This window comes from Boleophthalmus pectinirostris, unplaced genomic scaffold (genome assembly GCF_026225935.1).
Source record: "Boleophthalmus pectinirostris isolate CB_2022bp ecotype Guang Dong unplaced genomic scaffold, ASM2622593v1 HiC_scaffold_20, whole genome shotgun sequence".
Lineage (NCBI taxonomy): Eukaryota > Metazoa > Chordata > Actinopteri > Gobiiformes > Gobiidae > Boleophthalmus > Boleophthalmus pectinirostris.
In genome coordinates, this window is record NW_026571153.1 from 28,559,429 (window position 1) to 28,578,596 (window position 19,168).

The 19,168-nt window shown below is 42.1% G+C and overlaps 1 protein-coding gene and 2 pseudogenes across 1 annotated transcript; 2 read left to right on the plus strand and 1 right to left on the minus strand.

Annotated features, from left to right (window-relative positions):
• The first annotated feature begins 883 nt into the window (after nucleotides 1-883).
• Nucleotides 884-5,190, plus strand: LOC110168909 (NACHT, LRR and PYD domains-containing protein 12-like). The gene is made up of 8 exons (XM_020934399.2): nucleotides 884-987; nucleotides 1,115-1,178; nucleotides 1,413-1,596; nucleotides 1,708-3,472; nucleotides 3,595-3,762; nucleotides 3,828-3,992; nucleotides 4,307-4,353; nucleotides 4,514-5,190. Exons 1-8 carry the CDS (start codon nucleotides 884-886, stop codon nucleotides 5,188-5,190), a joined length of 3,174 nt encoding a protein of 1,057 aa, XP_020790058.2.
• Nucleotides 5,191-10,516: 5,326 nt separating this feature from the next.
• Nucleotides 10,517-10,633, plus strand: LOC129409965 (5S ribosomal RNA; annotated as a pseudogene).
• Nucleotides 10,634-16,159: 5,526 nt separating this feature from the next.
• On the minus strand, nucleotides 16,160-19,159 carry LOC129409830 (uncharacterized; annotated as a pseudogene).
• Nucleotides 19,160-19,168: the final 9 nt, after the last annotated feature.

The window sequence follows — 19,168 nt, forward strand, 5'->3', positions numbered from 1 at the left end:
CGACACTCGGTGAACGTATTTTTAAAAGGCATTGGAAGTTTATTTTGACACTGCCTCTGTATTTTCCTGTTTCCTGTCTGTCTCGCCCCTGATAAAAAGCCTGGAGACGCTCTGACACTGAAAAATTAGAACTCCAACCTAATTTGAGCGGCGCCTACCTGCTGCACTTACACCTACACACACCTACACACAACACACCCCATGAAACGCACACCTACATAAAACACATCACACCAAACACACACCTACACACCCCACCAAACGCACACCTACACAAAACACATCAAACCAAACGTACATTTCTTTTTAATATCTGAAAACACATGAGGTATTCTTCCGAGGTGAGTACACACATCTCTGTGAGCGACCAAAAGAGCTGTGAACTGTGAGGAGAGGCTCAGAGCTGCAGCAGAGGCAGACAAAGCCCTGGTGTTCACCTCAGCACAACACCGGCTCCTCTCCCGTTTCTGTCCATGTGGAGAAACTCCAGCCTCTCTCTAAACTCACGATGACCTCGTCAAAAGCAGCGCCTCTCCTCTGCTCTCACAGCCTCTTATTCTCTCAAGAATCTCCAGATTAAACACTCATTTATAACACAGCACCAGTTGTGTTTTATCAGAGTTGTGAGGCGCAGTGTTCAGTGTGCGCTGATGCGTGGATTTGATGCACCATGGCACACCTCCTATACACACTCCTATACTCCTATACACTCCTCTCACTCCTACACACCGCAGGGTGAGGAGTGTACCTGCAGGTGTTGTTGAGCAGACCTGAAGGTGGCACTGTGTGATACAGTAGTGTGGTGTGTGTGTGTGTGTTGGGTGTTTATGCTTCACACTCTAAACCTTTCTTCAGTTTTATATTTCAAATAATACATCTGTGAATGTCCCGCAGAGACCACAGCGCCCCCTATGGACCTGCCGCAGAGTCTCTGACAAGTGACCGCTCCAAAGACTGGATCATAGACTTTAAAGACTCACATCAGAGGTACGGACTAAACCGGGACTAAACCAGGATTAAAGCAGGACTGAACCAACATTAAAGCAGGACTAAACCAGGATTAAAGCAGGACTGAACCAGGACTAAACAGGACTCTGTTTTTATTGGTTGACAGAAATGAGGATCTGAGCGTTTCCATTGGTCAGGATCCTCAGGTGGAGCTGAACTCCATTTTGCAGGTTTGTCCTGTGAACACACTCACACACACATACACATACACACACACACACATACACACATCCACACGCGTCCACGTGTAAATGAATCAGCTGCTTGTGATGATGTTGTTTGTTCTAAATGTAAAGGTTACACTCTAAATGTAAAGTGCAGCTTTATGTATGTTTTAGTTTAACACTAAATACCACAAAAAAAAACAACAAAAAAATTTTAAAAAATGTACTTTGTGGTTCCAGGTTCTGGAGGAGCAGGTCCTGAGGTTTGTCCAACAGCAGCTGCAGAGGCTCTTCAGGCTCCTGGCCTCAGATTACCCAGAATGCTCTGAGAGTGAGGAGGAGGAGAGCAGAGAAGTTCTGAACATCACCCTGGACTTCCTGAAGAGGATGGACCAGGAACATCTGGCCCGGCGCCTGCTCAACAGTAAGAACCTCCAGATGCCCTCCCATTCTCCTGTATCCCTGTGTGTCAGATGCCCTTCCATATGAAATATTGGGCATGTTTCACAGTCTAAATCTTGTGTGTTGTTTAAAGGGAGTAAAGTGGGATTCAGAGATAAACTGAAGTGTGATCTGCAGCAGAGGTTCAGTCATGTGTTTGAGGGTGTGGCTAAAGCAGGAGACTCTGCCCCCCTGACCCAGATCTACACAGAGCTCTACATCACAGAGGGCGGAGCCTCAGAGGTCAACCAGGAACATGAGGTCAGACACGTGGAGACGGCGTCCAGGAGAGCGGCCGCTCCAGAGACCATCACATGTGAAGAGCTCTTTAAACCCCGTCCACATTCACCACAGCCAATCAGATTAGTGCTGACGAAGGGCGTGGCCGGCGTGGGGAAAACAGTGCTGACTCAGAAGTTCTGTCTGGACTGGGCTGAAGGCCGGGCCCACCAGGACCTCCAGCTGCTGTTCCCGTTCACTTTCAGAGACCTGAACGTGCTCAGAGACACGCAGTTCAGCCTGGTCAAGCTGCTGCACCAATTCTTCAGTCCATCCAAAGATCTCTGCTGCTTCCAACAGCTGCAGGTGCTCTTCATCTTTGACGGTCTGGACGAGTGCAGACTTCCTCTGGACTTCAGCCGAACCCGAGTCCTGACCGACCCCACAGAGTCCGCCTCAGTGCAAGTACTGCTGGTGAACCTCATCAGGGGGAACCTGCTTCCCTCCGCTCGCCTCTGGATAACCACGCGACCCGCCGCAGCCAGTCAGGTCCCTGCTGAGTGTGTCTCAATGGTGACAGAGGTGCGAGGGTTCACCAACCCGCAGAAGGAGCAGTACTTCAGGAAGAGGTTCAGAGACCAGGCCACAGTCGTCATCTCCCATATCAAGAGCATCCGCAGCCTCCACATCATGAGCCACATGCCGATCTTCTGCTGGATCCTTTCCACAGTTCTACAGAAGCTTCTGGAACAAACAGAGGAACCAGAGCTGCCCCGGACTCTCACACAGATGTACGTCCACTTCCTGGTGGTGCAGGCCAAAGTCCAGAACATCAAGTATCACCAAGGATCAGGGGCGGACCTTCACTGGACTCAAAAAAACAGGGAGATTGTGGAGTCTCTAGGAAAACTGTCCTTTGAGCAGCTGCAAAAAGGAAACCTGATCTTCTACGAGAGTGACCTGAGCGAGAGTGGGCTGGACGCTGCAGCGGCCTCAGTGTACTCTGGAGTGTTCACACAGGTCTTTAGAGAGGAGCCAGGCCTGTACCAGGACAAGGTCTACTGCTTTATCCATCTGAGTGTGCAGGAGTTTCTAGCTGCTCTTCACGTCCATCAGACCTTCTACAGCTCTGGAGAGAACCTGCTGGAACCACCACACTGCTCTGAGAATCCAAACCCTGAGGCTGTCTTCTACCGCTCTGCTGTGGACCAGGCCTTACAGAGTCCAAACGGACACCTGGACCTATTCCTGCGCTTCCTCTTGGGGCTGTCTCTGCCGACCAATCAGAGACTGCTGCAGGGTCTGCTGACTCACACAGGAAGTACATCAGAGACCAATCAGGAGACAGTAAAGTACATCAAACAGAAGCTGGATGAAAAGAAAGTGTCTGCAGAGAGAAGTCTGAACCTGCTTCACTGTCTGAACGAGCTGAACGATGGCAGTCTGGTGCAGGAGATACAGAAGAACATGAGAAGATATCTCTCTGATGGAACCATGTCTCCTGCTCAGTGGTCGGCTCTGTCCTACGTCTTACTGTCCTCAGACTCAGACCTGGAGGAGTTTGACCTGAGGAAATACCAGGCCTCAGAGAGAGCTCTCCTGGGTCTGCTGCCGGTGGTCAGAGCCTCCACTAAAGCCCTGTGAGTCCAGACGGTATTTAAACTCTTGTGTGGAGGTTCTAGTCTCTAATGTCCCTCTCCTCAGACTGTATTTAAACTCTTGTGTGGAGGTTCTAGTCTCTAATGTTCCTCTCTGTCCTCAGTCTTTGTGGCTGTGGTCTGTCTCCTCACAGCTGTGGTCCTCTGGCCTCAGTCCTCAGCTCCTCCAGTCTCACACATCTGGATCTCAGTCACAATGACATCCAGGACTCAGGAGTGGAGCTGCTGTGTTCTGGACTGAAGAACACCCCCTGCAGACTGGAGACGCTCAGGTGAGATGCTCCCATGATGCACTCTGTCCCCTTGTATCCACGTGAGTGTAATGCTGTGTCTTTAGGCTGTCTGGATGTCTGGTCTCAGAGAGGGGCGGGGCTGCTCTGGCCTCAGCTCTGAGCTCCGCCCCCTCCCACCTCAGCGAGTTAGACCTGAGCTACAACAATCCAGGACCCTTTGCCGAGCTGCTGACCTCTCTAAGGGACAAGCACCCCTTATTATCTGTCAGGTGAGACCGCCTCCTGTTTTCTTTCAGGTGAGAGAGCTCGGGTCTCTGGGCTGGTCCTGATCCTGGTCTGGTCTCTGGTCTCTGGTCTCTGGTATCTGGTCCTGGTCTGGTCTCTGGTCTGGTCCTGGTCTCATCCCTGGTCCTAGTCTGGTCTCTGGTCTGGTCCCAGTCTGATCTCTAGTCTCATCCTGGTCTCGTACTGGTCTGGTCTGGTCTCTGGTGTGGTCCTGATCTTTTCTCTGGTCTGGTCTCTGGTCCTGAGCCGATCTCTGGTCTGGTCCTGGTCTGGTCTAAGCTGGACTTGTTTGTTTCAGGTTGGATCCTGCTGGAGAGCGCTGGATGGTTCCAGGTTTGAGGAAATGTGAGTCTGTTTTGATTTCTTCATATAGTAAAGTGCAGAGAACAGCTCAGGTCTTTCACCCTGTTTCAAATGGTTCAAACCTCGCCCAGTTTTCGATCATTGGACCATTGTGGTGAAGACATCCAGCCAAGTTTTCGCTTTACTTTTCCTTGTTTTTCAGACTCCTGTGACGTCTCTCTGGACACGAACTCAGCTCACAGGCTTCTGCTTCTGTCTGAGGACCATCGCACTGTGACACGTGTGGAGGAGGAGCAGGAGTATCCAGAACATCACGACAGGTTCTCAAACTGGATACAGGTCTTGGGCTGCACTGGTCTGAGGGGGCGCTGTTACTGGGAGGTGGACTGGAGCGGGAGGGTTCATATAGCAGTGAGTTCCAGAGGGATCAGACGCAGAGGACGGGGAGTGGAGTGTGAGTTCGGATACAATGATCACTCCTGGAGTTTGTGGATCAATGATGATGGAGTGTACTTTGTCCGTCACAACAGCAACATAACACAACTCCACCGCTCCTGTCGCTCAAAGAGAGGGGGCGTGTGCTCTGGTAAAGGGGGCGTGTCCTGTGACAAAGGGGCTGTGTCCTCTGACAAAGGGGGCGTGTCCTCTAGTAAAGGGGGCGTGTTCTCTGGCAGAGTGAGCGTGTTCCTGGACTCTGAGGCTGGAGCTCTGTCCTTCTTTGAGGTCTCCTCTGACGGAGAACTGTTCCACCTCTGGACCTTCTCCTCGTCCTTCTCTGAGCCTCTGTTTCCTGGGTTTGGACTGTGGGATGAAGGTTCCTCTGTGACTCTGGTGAAAGAGATGAGACAAAACAGAAGAGAAACTAAACTTGTCCCATAATGAGGACACAACAATGAGAACAAAAGTTAAAGAGAAGTAAAAAGACAAAATGGAGCTTCAGTGTCACTGTTGAAATTTGACTTTGATTCAAATAAAAACTTTGAAACTGAACGAGGCCAAAGTTGGATTTGTTGGGTTTATTTAAAGAGGGAGTATGTGACTTCTGTGGGGTTTTAAAGAAGATTTATGTTTATTTATTTATTCAATATTCAACACACTCTCATTTGCAATGAAGACCTGGCCAAGACGCAGAATAAAATAGCACAAGCAGAAAACACTCACACACCAACCATAACATGAAACTGAGTAGAAACATGAAACAGTGAAACATTTGCAGATTAAAGATATAAACTTTACTGCTGCAGAACTGAAATGAGGAGCGTCCCAAAGCTGTGTGGCTTTAGGAACGACCAGGGTTGTAGCTTGAGGGCCACGTCCTGTAGTGGAGCTCCATTGGCATTTGCTAGATGACATCAGAATTGGCAGGTTCACCACTGGTGTCCTGTGCTTTTCACAGATGAGAGCAGGTTCACTCTGAGCACCTGTGACTGACATGAAAGAGTCTGCAGAAGACAAGGAGAACGCTCTGCTGCCTGTAACATGGTTCAGCACGAGTGGTTTGGTGGTGGGTCAATGATGTTCTGGGGAGGCAGATCCATGGAGGGACACACAGACTCTACAGACTAGAAAACTGCAGTCTGACTGTCATTAGGTATCGAGATGAAATCCTTGAACCCACTGTCAAACTCTACGCTGGTACAGTAGGTCCTGGGTTCCTCCTGATGCACGACAATGCACGACATGTGGCAAGAGTCTGCAGACAGAACCTGGAGGATGAAGGGATTGATGCAGCTGAATGGCCCTCAAAACACCTGACTTATTTCCGATCGAACGGCTCTGGGACATTACGTCTGGGTCCACCAGACGCCTTCAGGTTGCTCCTCAGACTTATGGAAGTATAATAAGTTTTGGAAGATGAATCCAAGATAGAAAGACGAAGAAGAAAAAAAAAAACTCACTTTAAAGGTGCTTATGGTGAACTTTATTTTAGTATGACCTATATCAATGAGACACATATTACACTATTTTTTAAAAAAATCTCCATTAGAATGTCGATTCTCCATCAGAAACACACCTGGAGTTGTATTTGTTTCACTCACACGTTTATGTTTTTGTGTATTATGTTGAAAACACAAACCCTGTATATTTAGGCTGTGTTCTTCTCTCAAACTGAAAACACTCTGTCTTGTGATGTCATGTGGTAATACAGGAAGTGCTCCACTGTTTTTTTAAACTCCACACTTCACAGTCTGAAGTTCCACTGAACGTCAGGTAAAAGGAGCTGGTCACTTGAAAACGATGAGGATTCTAACAAGGCTTAAAGCTCACGAGAGTCAATTTTGTATAATACTTTAAAAAAAATCATTCCAGGAACATTCCAGGCAACATAACAAGCAGGTGATGGAACCTCTACCAGGAGCCACAGTGCACAGGGTCTGTGGGCAGGAGGAAGGGGGAGGTGGAACCTGAGCACTCGCGTCTCAAATGCAGAACGATACCAGAGCACGTAAACATGCACGAAGAAACAAATACAAGTCAAAATAGATATTGTAAGATATTTTTCTGATTCAGATTTAAACAGCTTTATTAATCCCTCCAGGGGTGAGTCATTTGAGCAGCGTCATACAATAAAAACAATTCAACACAACAAACAGACAACAAGCATGACAAACACAGTGAACTCTTTCACAAATACAATGCTATCATTTTAAAGAGCAATACAGCTGTTGTCTCTTGTTTGATGAATAAGAAACACAGCACTAGGACACATTGTCAAAAAAGCTAGAAATGAACTGTGAAGCGACAGATAACCAACCCAGAGTTTAACCATGGAACAGCTACAGGAGTACTGTATTTTTCGGACTATAAGTCGCTCGGGTCACATCAGCCAGAAAATGATGAATAAAGGAAAAAAAAAACAACATATAAGTCACACCAGACTATAAGCCACACTTTTGGGGGGAAATTTATTTTATAAAATCAGAGACCAGAAAACCTTTTTTTGCTGTTGAAAGTCAAGTTCTAGTAATAACAATAGAAGAGAGAACAACAGACTGTTAACGTCACATATGAACAGTTCTTCAGATAAACTATAACATAAACAACAGAACAAGTTTACCAAACTCTCCATCTCACTCCAAATCACTAAATCCATTCAATTCTTCATCAGCATCAGTTCCAGTTAGAATTATTCGGGCCTTTCTGAATCCTGACAGGATGGTTTCAGTGTCACTGAAGTCCAGACTTTGTCCATCCATCCAGTGACTTCAGGAAAGTTTCATGGTGCATCCTCCCAGTTGCCATGAAGCTGTTTTCTCCATCCCTGCTTTCCACCAGTCCCTCACAAGTTTCTCACTCACTCCAAACTTTCTTTCTGCTGCTCGATTACCATTTTCAGCTGAATATTTCACGACTTGCAGCACGACAGAGGCTCTTTCTGCAGGAGACATGTGCAGTAGAGTGAAGTGACAGTGGTACAGGAGGAACAGGAGCAGCAGATACTCACACACAAGACTAGAACCTTTTGAGGCTGTCAGGGTGAACATTTGAATATATAAGTCGCACCGTAGTATAAGTTGCAGGAAAAACCCCAAACCATGAAAAAAAGTGCCACTTATAGTCCAAAAAATGTGGTAAATGGTTTAAGCCTTTTTTGTTTTTTGTTTTTTTCCAGTGTTAAACTGTGTGAGCCTGATGGCAGCAGATGATCTGATGATGCTTTTGTTTCACTGATCTTCTTTATGATCTGCTGCAGAAAACACAAGTATCCGTCCAACTCCAATCATTTATGAGGAGCTAAAGGTGCTGTGTCCATGTTCAGTGGTGTGGGAGAACATCAGAGTACACACAGTCAGTGTGAGCGCTGACTCTCTGTCTCCTGGACGAAGGCTGGAGGCTCAGAGCAGCGTAATGGAGGGAGTGCACGTCCTGCTCCTGACAAGAAGAAGATTTAATACAAAGTTGTAGTTAAATTTAAATTGGTCCTTGTGTCTAAGTCTTTTGCACAAACCAGATCATATATCCTCAAATATTCTGTTCTAAAACATTAAGAGTGTCTATATGTGTCATTCTTCTACCTGACGCTCAGTTACTGTTCGTCTCAGCGTTCACGTCACATGATCTATACACAGACTCTTGTGGTCTGTTTCCTCAGAAGCTCTTGTTGTCTGTAGTGGTTTTAATGGTGTGTTTGCAAAGAGCTTCAAAGAACAAATGTCTAGAAGAGTTAGAACAAGTCAAACCCCAACCAGTCTGAGATATGATTGTTATTTCAAACTTAAAGAACTTGTGCTTTCTTCTGGGACGTGATTTTAACTTGACATAACAATAACATACACAGACTGATCATGACTGCACGTTTTGTCCTTTGCAAACTCAAATATTGATCTAAAACAGCTTGTAACTGTAACTGCACACACAGAGAAGTGAACAAAGATGAGGTCTGGGTGAAAACCGGAACTGTGTTTTATAAACTCCATACACCTCACTAGGATCATCTGGGTAATTCCAGCCCTGGAATTTCCAATATAAGATCTTTACAGTCAATAAGGCACAATATGTTGGTCTTCAATAATATCTTATAAATGATGATTTTAAAAACTAAAAAAGTCCAGATTACTAAAAATTACAATTAAAACATTTCTCAACTCACCCCTGCATCTGTATTTGGAAATGTTCTGGACTGTTAAGTTCTGAAATGTAGAGTGTGTCACAAAATCAATGACTCAGTTACAAGTATTTTTAAAGACATGACACTGCATGAATCAAGAAGGAACTCAAGAGGAGGAAATATTTGTGACAGAATAAACTCTGGTTTAAAGATCCTAAATTATCCAGAATGGACTCTTGTGAGATTTAAGACATATAACTAGAAAAGCGGAAAAGCAGAGAGCGCAGACCTCCGCCAAGGACTACCCCCATTTTTTATATAAATTGCGATAAAATCAGTCTTCTGGATCAGATCCGGATCAGCCTTTGGAATATGAAAGAGGATCCCATTGTCCATCCCTGAGTCAAATTTCATGGGGTTTGGTCAATAATTAACCCAGATATTGAGAAACAAAATTTTTGGCCCCATTTACCACAATGTTAACTAAAATTTCAAAGTGATCCAGAATCCAGGATTTCTTCCAGATCACCCCCAAAATGAAATCAGTTCTTCCTTTTCACATTTCCAACAAATCCTGAAAATTTCATCAAAATCGGTCCATAACTTTTTGAGTTATGTTGCTAACAGACAAACAAACAAACAAACAAACAAACAAACAAACAGACAAACGCCGGCAAAAACATAACCTCCTTGGCTGAGGTAATAATGTTACATCATCAAAAACAGACCTGGAGTTGTGTTTTGTTTCATTCACATGTTTGAGTAACTGTTTATTATTAGTCTATCTACATCTCCAAAGCTCAAAATGCTCTGTTCCACCTTGTGATGTCATTAAGTGGTCGTTTTAAAGTTAACAGCTATCTGCAGCCTAAATTTCTAGAAATATTTCATTTTCCCCTTTGTAAACTTGAGATTACCACAGAAAGTCTACAATGTCTTCCGGTGCACAGAGAAGCAAAGACAAGGCCAACAGCTACAAAGTTTGACAATTCCATGGCCGAAATGATTAAAATGACTCTACTGAAAATGTATGCATGTTTAAAAACGTGGTGGAGCACTTCCTGTATCACCACTTCACGTCACAAGGTGGAACATGTGTGGTGTTTTCAGATTGAATAAAGAACTCCACCTCAATGTGCAGGGTTTGTGTGTTAAACATGTGAATGAAATAAAACACAAGTCCAGGGACGTATTCCATCAAAGTGACTTAAACAAATCCAGACTTATCCTGAAGTCCTGAGCTGAATCTAACTCCATCTCCAGTTTAAGCCTCAACTTGTTCCCTTACAGAAATAAACCTGAGTCTGACCAAAGACTCTCAGGCCTGAAGTTTATGCTGCACTTTGTGCTCGATTGACTCTGAGAAGAACAGAGCAACAGAGCAACGACATCACGGAAAATGGGCCAAAAATGTGATGATTTTTACGATCTGATTAAATGAGAGGAGCCACAGCGCACGTATGTATGTGTTGATTTTTTATTTAATTTTATTTTATTTTTTTCCCACTGTCTCAACAGAGCGAGGAAAATAATTAAGGACAATACACACCCTGGATTCCACCTGTTCAACCTGTTGCCTTCTGCAGGTGCTTCAGGTCATTTCCAGCGAGGACCAACAGACTCAGGGACAACTTCTTCCCCAAAGCCGTCACCATACCAGGTGACCATACCAGCTTGTCAAAGCCTGATCCTGTCAGATCTCAGAAGCTCAGCAGGCTGGGCCGGGGTAGTACTTGGATGGGAGACCACTAGGAATTCCAGGTGCCACAGTGGGGTGCTAGTGGCAAAAAAAACAGTTGTTGTGTCCTTAGGCAAGACACTTCTCCCACATTGCCTAGTATGTGAGTGGTGGTGGTGGTCAGAGAGGCCGATGGTGCTGATTGGCAGCCTCGCTTCTGTCAGTCTGCCCCAGGGCGGCTGTGGCTACAGTATTAGTTTACCACCACTGAGTGTGGAGTGACTGAATAATGAACCGTAAAGTGCTCTGGGGATTTTGAAAGGCGCTGTATAAATGCAATGATTGATTAATTCATCTGGTTTAAACCAAGTGAATATTTGTGCAACTAGATTAAAAATTAGAAAAAAACATCACTTAATTTGAACCCGTTACAAAACTCATTTAACACAGGGTTGATTTAATAATAGTGAAACTGAAGAGCACCTATCAAGACATTCATCCATTACCATGTTGTAGTCTCCTCCAAGAATGAGCTCACACTTAGTGTATCTAGTAGACAATTCTTTCATTGTAGTGGTTAATTCTGTGATTTAATTTTTGTTTTGGTTGAAGTTGTTATAACCATAAATATTTCCTAAAATCAAAAATCTTTCATTTATCTCAAAAATGCAGATTAACCAATGACCTAAATTATCACTTTTAGTGGCAACTACTTTCCCTGGGAAATGATGCAGGAGAGTGGCGACCCCTGCTGACATGTTTGTGCCATGACTAAAATATATTTTGTCCCCCCATTGGTTTGACCAACTTTTGTCATCAGTATCATTGCTGTGCATTTCTTGAATAAGATAACAATGTGCATTTTCATTTTTAAAAATAAAAATGTAGCTTTCCTTTGAATAGAGTCTCTCAAACCCCAAGAGAGACACCGAGATAAAGTTTGAATTGAAAAAAGGCAGAGAGTTAAATAAAAATGTATAGTAAAAGAAGAGAAAAAAGAAAAAAGTTGTTTGGTTGGATGTAGGTACACTATAGGTAAACTATAGTTATCTTTAAATTAGAGCTAACTCATCAAATATTTCAAGATTGTCTGGAACATTTTGCAATTTAAATTTGAACTAAATAATATTTTTCCCCTATTTTCTCCTTTAACTTTGTGTTAATTTGAAATAAATGCAGCTGCTCTTAGATAACTATCCACACTAAACTCGCGGTGGAAACAACAGCGCAAATAACAAAAAAAAACCTTTTAGCTGCATATTTGAACATTGTAAACATATAAACGTCTTAGAGTGAACTGGTTTTCCCTCATTTCTTCTAATTATCAGTGAGTTCCTCTGGTGCCTAGGTCACTCTTTTCCCATCCCAGTGCTTCTATAGTAGATGTTTTTCCCAGCAGCTCGAGCTCGCTCCATCTGTGGTCATGCTGCTGCTGGAGATTTACCACCAACACCGGTCCACACTCACCTGGAGATCTGGAGTGAATCACAATTTTTACTCATAAGAAATGTGATGCACTCCTTCTATGTAATGATGACTCAGCTGTAATCATGTCATGTTTGTGTTGCAAAGCTTATTTTTACAATTACTATCTTTTTGTTTTACAAAACACATACATATATTTTATTGGTATGTTTGATTTTATTTTTCAGTTGATTTCATTTCATATTTTGAATCTATCAGGCCCTTATTTGACTGTGGATATGTGTGCCGTGTGTATATGCTGCTATTTTGTTTTTGCTAAATACATACTACTGATATAAAGGGATGTCCCAATCACATTTTTTTTGCCCCCGAATCCAAGTCCGAGTCATTTGATTTTGTCCCAATTCGATACTTCTATAAAACATTATGAAATGAACTAAGAGCAAAGAATAAGATCCAGGATGTTTGGGGGGATCAGATTGTGTTGATTTCAGTGAGTGGCATTGAGTGTTTGAGAAGGGGAGAGTGCTTCACGCCATGTTTTCTCAGGCCATGCACAATGTCAAGTGCGTCCTACGTTTTGGGGTGAACAGTAACAATTAGGTCGCTGTCGTGGCCATGGGCGATGCCACATGCCATGTCCGCGGGCACCAGTCACTGACATGAGTGCCAGTGTGTGTTTGGAAAGGTGAAGAGCGGAAACAATAGGCTCTACACCACCAATGGCACTCGGGCCTAATAATAATAATAACAGATGTAACTCACATTTTATTATGATCCTGGTCCCCTCCCCAAACAGGACTTGTCCACAGGCGGCCACAGCGCAGTAGTAGGTCCCAGTCTGCTCTGAGCTCACATTGTGTATGGGGAGGCTGTACACACAGGAGCTGCTTGGACTTTTTCCATTGTTCTTGCACCCATCACCCACACGACCTCCTCCATGACTGTACAGGACTCCTGCTGCAGACTCTTCAGACTGTTTGAACCAGTGAACCCTGTGAGTCGGACATTTGTACATGTTTTATATTTAGGTTATTATTTTCATGTTCAGTATCCAGTGTGAATCGATGGTTTCGGTTGAATTCTCCGTGCACATTTTTCAGGTAATATTTGACGAAAGAAGAACCAAACTTTGCTTGTACCAGTAACACGTGGCACCGTGCACTTTGCTGTCTTCATAGGAACATTTTAAGGTGATGTTATCTCCTACAGCAGCTAAGAGGAAACGGTGTGTTTTACGAAAATTCATCTGAGCTGAAGAGATAAAAGAGAAAGTACGTTTTAGTCTATGAAACAGAAAAACTAGAAACTTACAAAAAGAAATGCTCACCTTTACTGGCCGACACAAGATTTATAACGAACAGAACTGTAGATGGTTGGATCATCTTGAGAATCAGATGCACAGTGGAAACTATTGACACCACCTCTGCTCTAAACTGTCAAGCTTGAATTTGATTGGCTCGTCAAAATGTTGCCTGGTAAAATGATTGGCTGTAATGTAATGTACAGTGTGACCTCATCATGGTGTCACAAGTCTGAGGTTTACCAAAGGCACCTGTGATGTGTACTGATGTTATTTTAGTTATTTCAGATTTAAAGTTTGGTGATGCTCAGGTACTTCAAGCAGCCACCAGGAGCAGAGGAATTTGTAGAACTTTATAATTATTAAACTTTGGCAATGAAGAAAAACTTGAACAGAAATGAGGGTGTGTTTATGGAATACTGCAAAGTATTAAAAACCTTTAGACTCTCCTCTTTCTTTTCCTCTCTCTCTTTACCTTTTTGATTTAATTTTCCATCATCATAATTATTATTGTCTTTTAATTGTTTGCCTTGATTAAATTTTTGATAATATCTGGAGTGACACTTATTAAGATGGTGTTGTTGTTGTTTTTTTTTTGTTTTTTTTTTTTTTAATAAGAAAAACGTAAAAGGAAAAAAAAAAGTGTGATTTGTAAATCTTGTATGAGTATAAAAAATATTAAACCTTAGTTAGCTTTAAAAAATCATGAACAAAAATGTAATGAAAAGAAAGTTGATGAAGACTGATTAAGGCTTAGGGTTAGACATGAAATAAGTTACTGAGCCTGAATAATTGTGAGCAGGAGCTGTGTTCATTGGCGGCAGTAAAGTCAGACCTGTTCCCAGTGCACGTTGGACTCACCCTTTGTAACCAGTTCTTTATAAACTCTCCTTTATAAATGAAGTATTTGTTAAAGTTTTTGTCCGTGTGGCAGTTATAAAGTCTTACAGAGGAATCATGTTAAAGGTGAAGTCACACGATCACTTCATGTGAAATGAGGAATAAAAACAATAACTGGATATGACTGGTCCTGCGCTGACTCCTCGCTCTCACAAACCCTCTGGTACATAAACAAAACTCTTGAACAAAGTGACCTGTTCCAAAATAACAAACGCAACATTCAAAAACCCACTTGGGATATTGTTTCTGTGAAGTGTGTGATCCAGTCAGTCATGTGAAACAACAAGTGAACAAGAGAAGTTTAGTGTTCTTTCTGAAGGATACAAGAGGAAGCACCTTCTCTGTTTGAGAAACACGCTCAAAATAAATTCCTGTGAGTGCGACACCAATAAACAGCTGGAGCAGTGATTTGTTGTGAGTTTTCCAACAGCAGAGACACACAGGACCAGTGTGATATGTTCACGTAGGCTGAGGCATTGTGTGTTTCCTCCTGATTATGACTCAAAAAAAAAAAAAAAAACAAATAGAAAAAGCCCTACTCACCCAACTCACTGATGGAATTTGACATGACTGATATTTTCACTGTGTTTGCTGTGAACAATAATCTCAGTGTATTGACTTCAAATCCTTGATGCTTGTTACAGTTCAAGTGCTAAATGTTCTGCTCAGTCACCTTAGATGATGCTTGCTCCTTTGATTTATCGTACAAGCTGCAGAAAGTCTGGAGGATTCCAGGGTAAAACTATCAGCTAAAGATGAAACATTTATAAAAGGACAATCCTAAAGCTTTGGTTGGACTCACAGACCCTCAGACTCTCTGAGACTTTTTGCCTGTATGTCGTCCTGATGAATCCTGCTGTACCATCATTAAAGGAAGTGTAAGAAACATATCCATGCCTGAAACAACAGAAATCAACAGTGTGTTCAGACACAGGACTGTGTGTGTGGCTCTGACTCTCTTAAACTCACTCTGACTTCCTGATGGAAACCACAAGCTTTACTGCAGAGACACAGACTTCAGACGAGCTCAGAACACCAACGACCTTCACTAAAACTTCGACAGTTTTTCAACATTTGTACTGACTGTGGCAGACATTTCTGTTTCATTTGATCAGTTGACTCTTGTTTGATAGTCAGTAGTGAGCTGGAGAGTGTTCTGAGGATTTGTTACTTCAAATCCTGCTCCTGGCAGTAGCTTCATTGTTAGAGCTGTCAGATCTATTAGCCCACAGGTTGGCGGTTTGATCCCAGCTCAGGTTCATACTGTTGTTGTGTCTTCGGGCAAGACATTTATCCTGTTTTCCCTCCAGTATTTGTGCACACTGCTGTATGAGTGTGTGAACAGAGACTGGTTCTTTGGTGAAGTGTGAGGGGTCGTTGGACGTAGAGCTGTATAAATGTGACTGTTTACTTCATATATTCTGTGCACAGGCTCTGGCTCTTTAGCTCACCACAAATGGGTCAATCTCTGTATGACAGACGGAGGTGCGACTGTGCAAAGAGCAGGTTTCAGATCACACCCTGGCTCTCTTTCTTCATGACTGTTTCATTTCCTGTTATGCATTATTTAGATTTACAGAAAGACATGGCAAAATGACTTTATTGTGTCTCATAGTGCAAATTTGTCTTAGGCACCTACTGCATCAGTACTACACACTGTAAAATCCAGTACCAGTTAAAGCTTAAACACTGAAGGTGAATGAATAAGTTTTTTTATTCATACATACATTCATTCATTCACACAACACATAATAATAATTCAAATGCAAAACAAGTAAACACACACACACAAAAAAAAAAAACACATTATGCACCACATTAACACTATAGAATGGCCTGATAGAGAAACATAATAAACACAAATACAATGTAAAAATCAAATATAACCCAAGTTATTTACAATTAAATGTGTGTATATATATATATATATATATATATATATATATATATATATATATATATATATATATATATATATATATATATATATATATATATATATATATATATATATATATATGCGCAACTTTTTTCTCTCATTTCTTGACACTGAAGTAGACACATTCGGTCCATGTGTCAGGTGTGTGTCTGCTCCTTCTGTTCATCTGTTCTGTGGTCTTGTACTGGACAAGTTTGGAGAAATCCTACAAAATTAAAACAAAAGTAAATCTATGAAAATGTAAATTAAGAGATTACAGAAAACAAACACATACCTCAGACTTTACTGGAAAACTTCTCATGTATGTCTCTGTAAAAGAAAAGAAGTATTACATTTATCCTTGTTGGAGTATATTGTACATGCAGTACTTTGTTCTAAACTCAGAGTCCTGGGTTCTGTCTGCAGCTGACTGTAAAATCTTTTATTCATCACACACACAAAAGGAAGCTTTTCTTTGCCGTCTGAAAAAGTAGTTCTAATACTTGGCACATGTTTGTAAATGATGCATGTGAACACAAGTGACATTAAAATGACCTCTTCTTCCCTTCACAGTGAAATAATCAGTACCTGAGCTTTAAGGAACCATTTGGGCCAAACTGATCTTTTCTTAAATCTTATGACTGGAATCTTCGATTGAATCTTAAGACTTCATGACCAAAATAACACAACTATATTCCAAAGTAAAACTCCTTTCTCTGAACATGTCAGTGCTAAACTGACAGAAACTCTACTTCTTGAACTTCATGGAATCCTTTGGAGAAAAGGATGGAAGTTAAACCTAAATGGACACGTTACAATATTATACATGAAAGACATGATTATTGTATTTGTCACTGTGTGTTTTTGTGAATGAATGTGCTGCTCTGTGTGACTTTAATTGCTGCTTGGGGACAAATACATTTATTTGAATTGAATAAAAGTTGGCATGGTGGCTTGCACTTTTGCCTCACAGCAAAAAGGCCTGTGGGCCTTTCTGGGTGGGTTTCCTCTGGGCTCATCAGTTTCCCCCAATAACAATAAACTCAACATGTGGAGATTGGTCCCTGGGTCCAGCACTGTGGCACTTTGCTCCTGACAGGCGGCATTGAAGGATGGGTCAAATGCAGAGGACACATTTTCCCTTCTGGGACAACAAAGTCTAACTAAACCTCTTTAGTGTAACTGTTTATTGGATAATAACTGTGAACAAATCCATAAGTGTTTTGACATATTATACATGTAAAAGTTGAGTTTTTGGTGGATTTTTTTGTCTCTTGTGTGACGTTACCAACCTTACATTGTTTAAATTCTCGACCCCTCAATACTCAGTTTAATGTTAGCACATTTGTAGATTGAACAGTATCATGAGTTATTTACCTGTCTTACTTTGGATGCAGAAGCAAAATGTGAGTAAAACGACCAGGCTGGTGCTGAATATGGAAACTCCACTCAGAACATAAACCATACTGTCTGAGACACCTACAAATGAACAATTTACAACAAAATGAACAACAAAAAAACACTATATTTTAATGATATAACTCACCTTTTACTGTGACCCTGGTCCCGTTCCCAAACAGGACTTGTCCACAGGCGGCCACAGCGCAGTAGTAGGTCCCAGTCTGCTCTGAGTTCACATTGTGTATGGGGAGGCTGTACACACAGGAGTTGGTTGGACTTTTTTCCATTCGTTCTTACACTCTTCACCCACACGACCTCCTCCATGACTGTACAGGACTCCTGCTGCAGACTCTTCAGACTGTTTGAACCAGTGAACCCTGTGCTGTCCTTCACACCTCTCAGTCTGGACACTACAGTTTAGAGTCACATTATTTCCTGGTTCTGTTTCCTCATGTGGAGACTGACGGACTTCAACTGTTGCGCTCAAACTCTTCACAATCACAGTGACACTTTCCTGGAACTCACTTTGGTGTAAAAAGGATCGCACACAGTGATAAACAGCAGAATCAGAGATGTTTATGTTGTTGATGTGTAAGTTATTTTTGTCATCGTCATAATCCAGCTGGAAACGATTGTCACTGAGAAATTCTCCATAAAATTCACTCTTTTGGTCATATTTATAGTATGAACAGATGACCATTGGCTTCATGCCCAATTTTTGTTTGTACCAGTTAAGTCTAGCTCCATCCTTAACATTTTTTGCAGAATGACAAGGTAGGGTGATGTTATCTCCAACAGATGCTAAGAGGAAACTGCCTTGTTCTTGTTGATTTACAGACAATGGCAGGTCAGACATCGACGCTAAAAAGACAAATGAAAACAAAACTTTCAAAGCGTTCTAGAGTGACAGGAACATATTTGGATTAATAGTACAATTCTGCTTACCTGAACTGACCAGCGCAAGAGTAAAGAGAGTCTGAACAGAGAACATCATTGAAGATTGTGCAGAACAGTAAAAGGTGTGAATGTGGTCACTGCTTTTTCAAGCCTAGTCTTGCATTTGATTGGCTGAGGGTGGCAGATGTAACAAAAGTGCAAGATTACCCATTTCCTTATAAACTGAACAAATGTGCTGTCTGCACTGTAGTCTGATACAGTCATGGTGTTGTGGGTAAACTTGTGCTCTCTGTCAAAATGAAAAGGTGAGATAAGATGTGGTGATCATGTTCATGTCATCCACACTGCTGGTTCTAATATATGAACTATATACAAGTCTGAACAATGTACAGCACACTAGTATCTCATTTACATGTCTTCTATGTTTTCTTTTTGTGAAGACTTATTATTAAAGGTTTTCTGTCAAGCCACTTTTATAGTCATATTTTAACAGGGAAAGTGGTTATTCATAGGAATCATTGGGTTCCAAATGTCGTGTTTGTGTTTTAATCCTATATATTTCATTTTTGTAAAGCTCAGAAGGACATGTTGCCTCTTAGGGCTCAACAAGATCATTTGTTTAACCAATAAATGTGAAAATCAAACAGTGTAACAGTCAGTGGTCAATAACAGACAGACACACCTTCTTCTTCTTTTCCTTCTCAGCAAGAAAACAGCTCTAAAAAAATAATCTTGGCAGAAATGTGACATCTCTAGAATGCTAACAGTGCACTTCCTGATTACCAG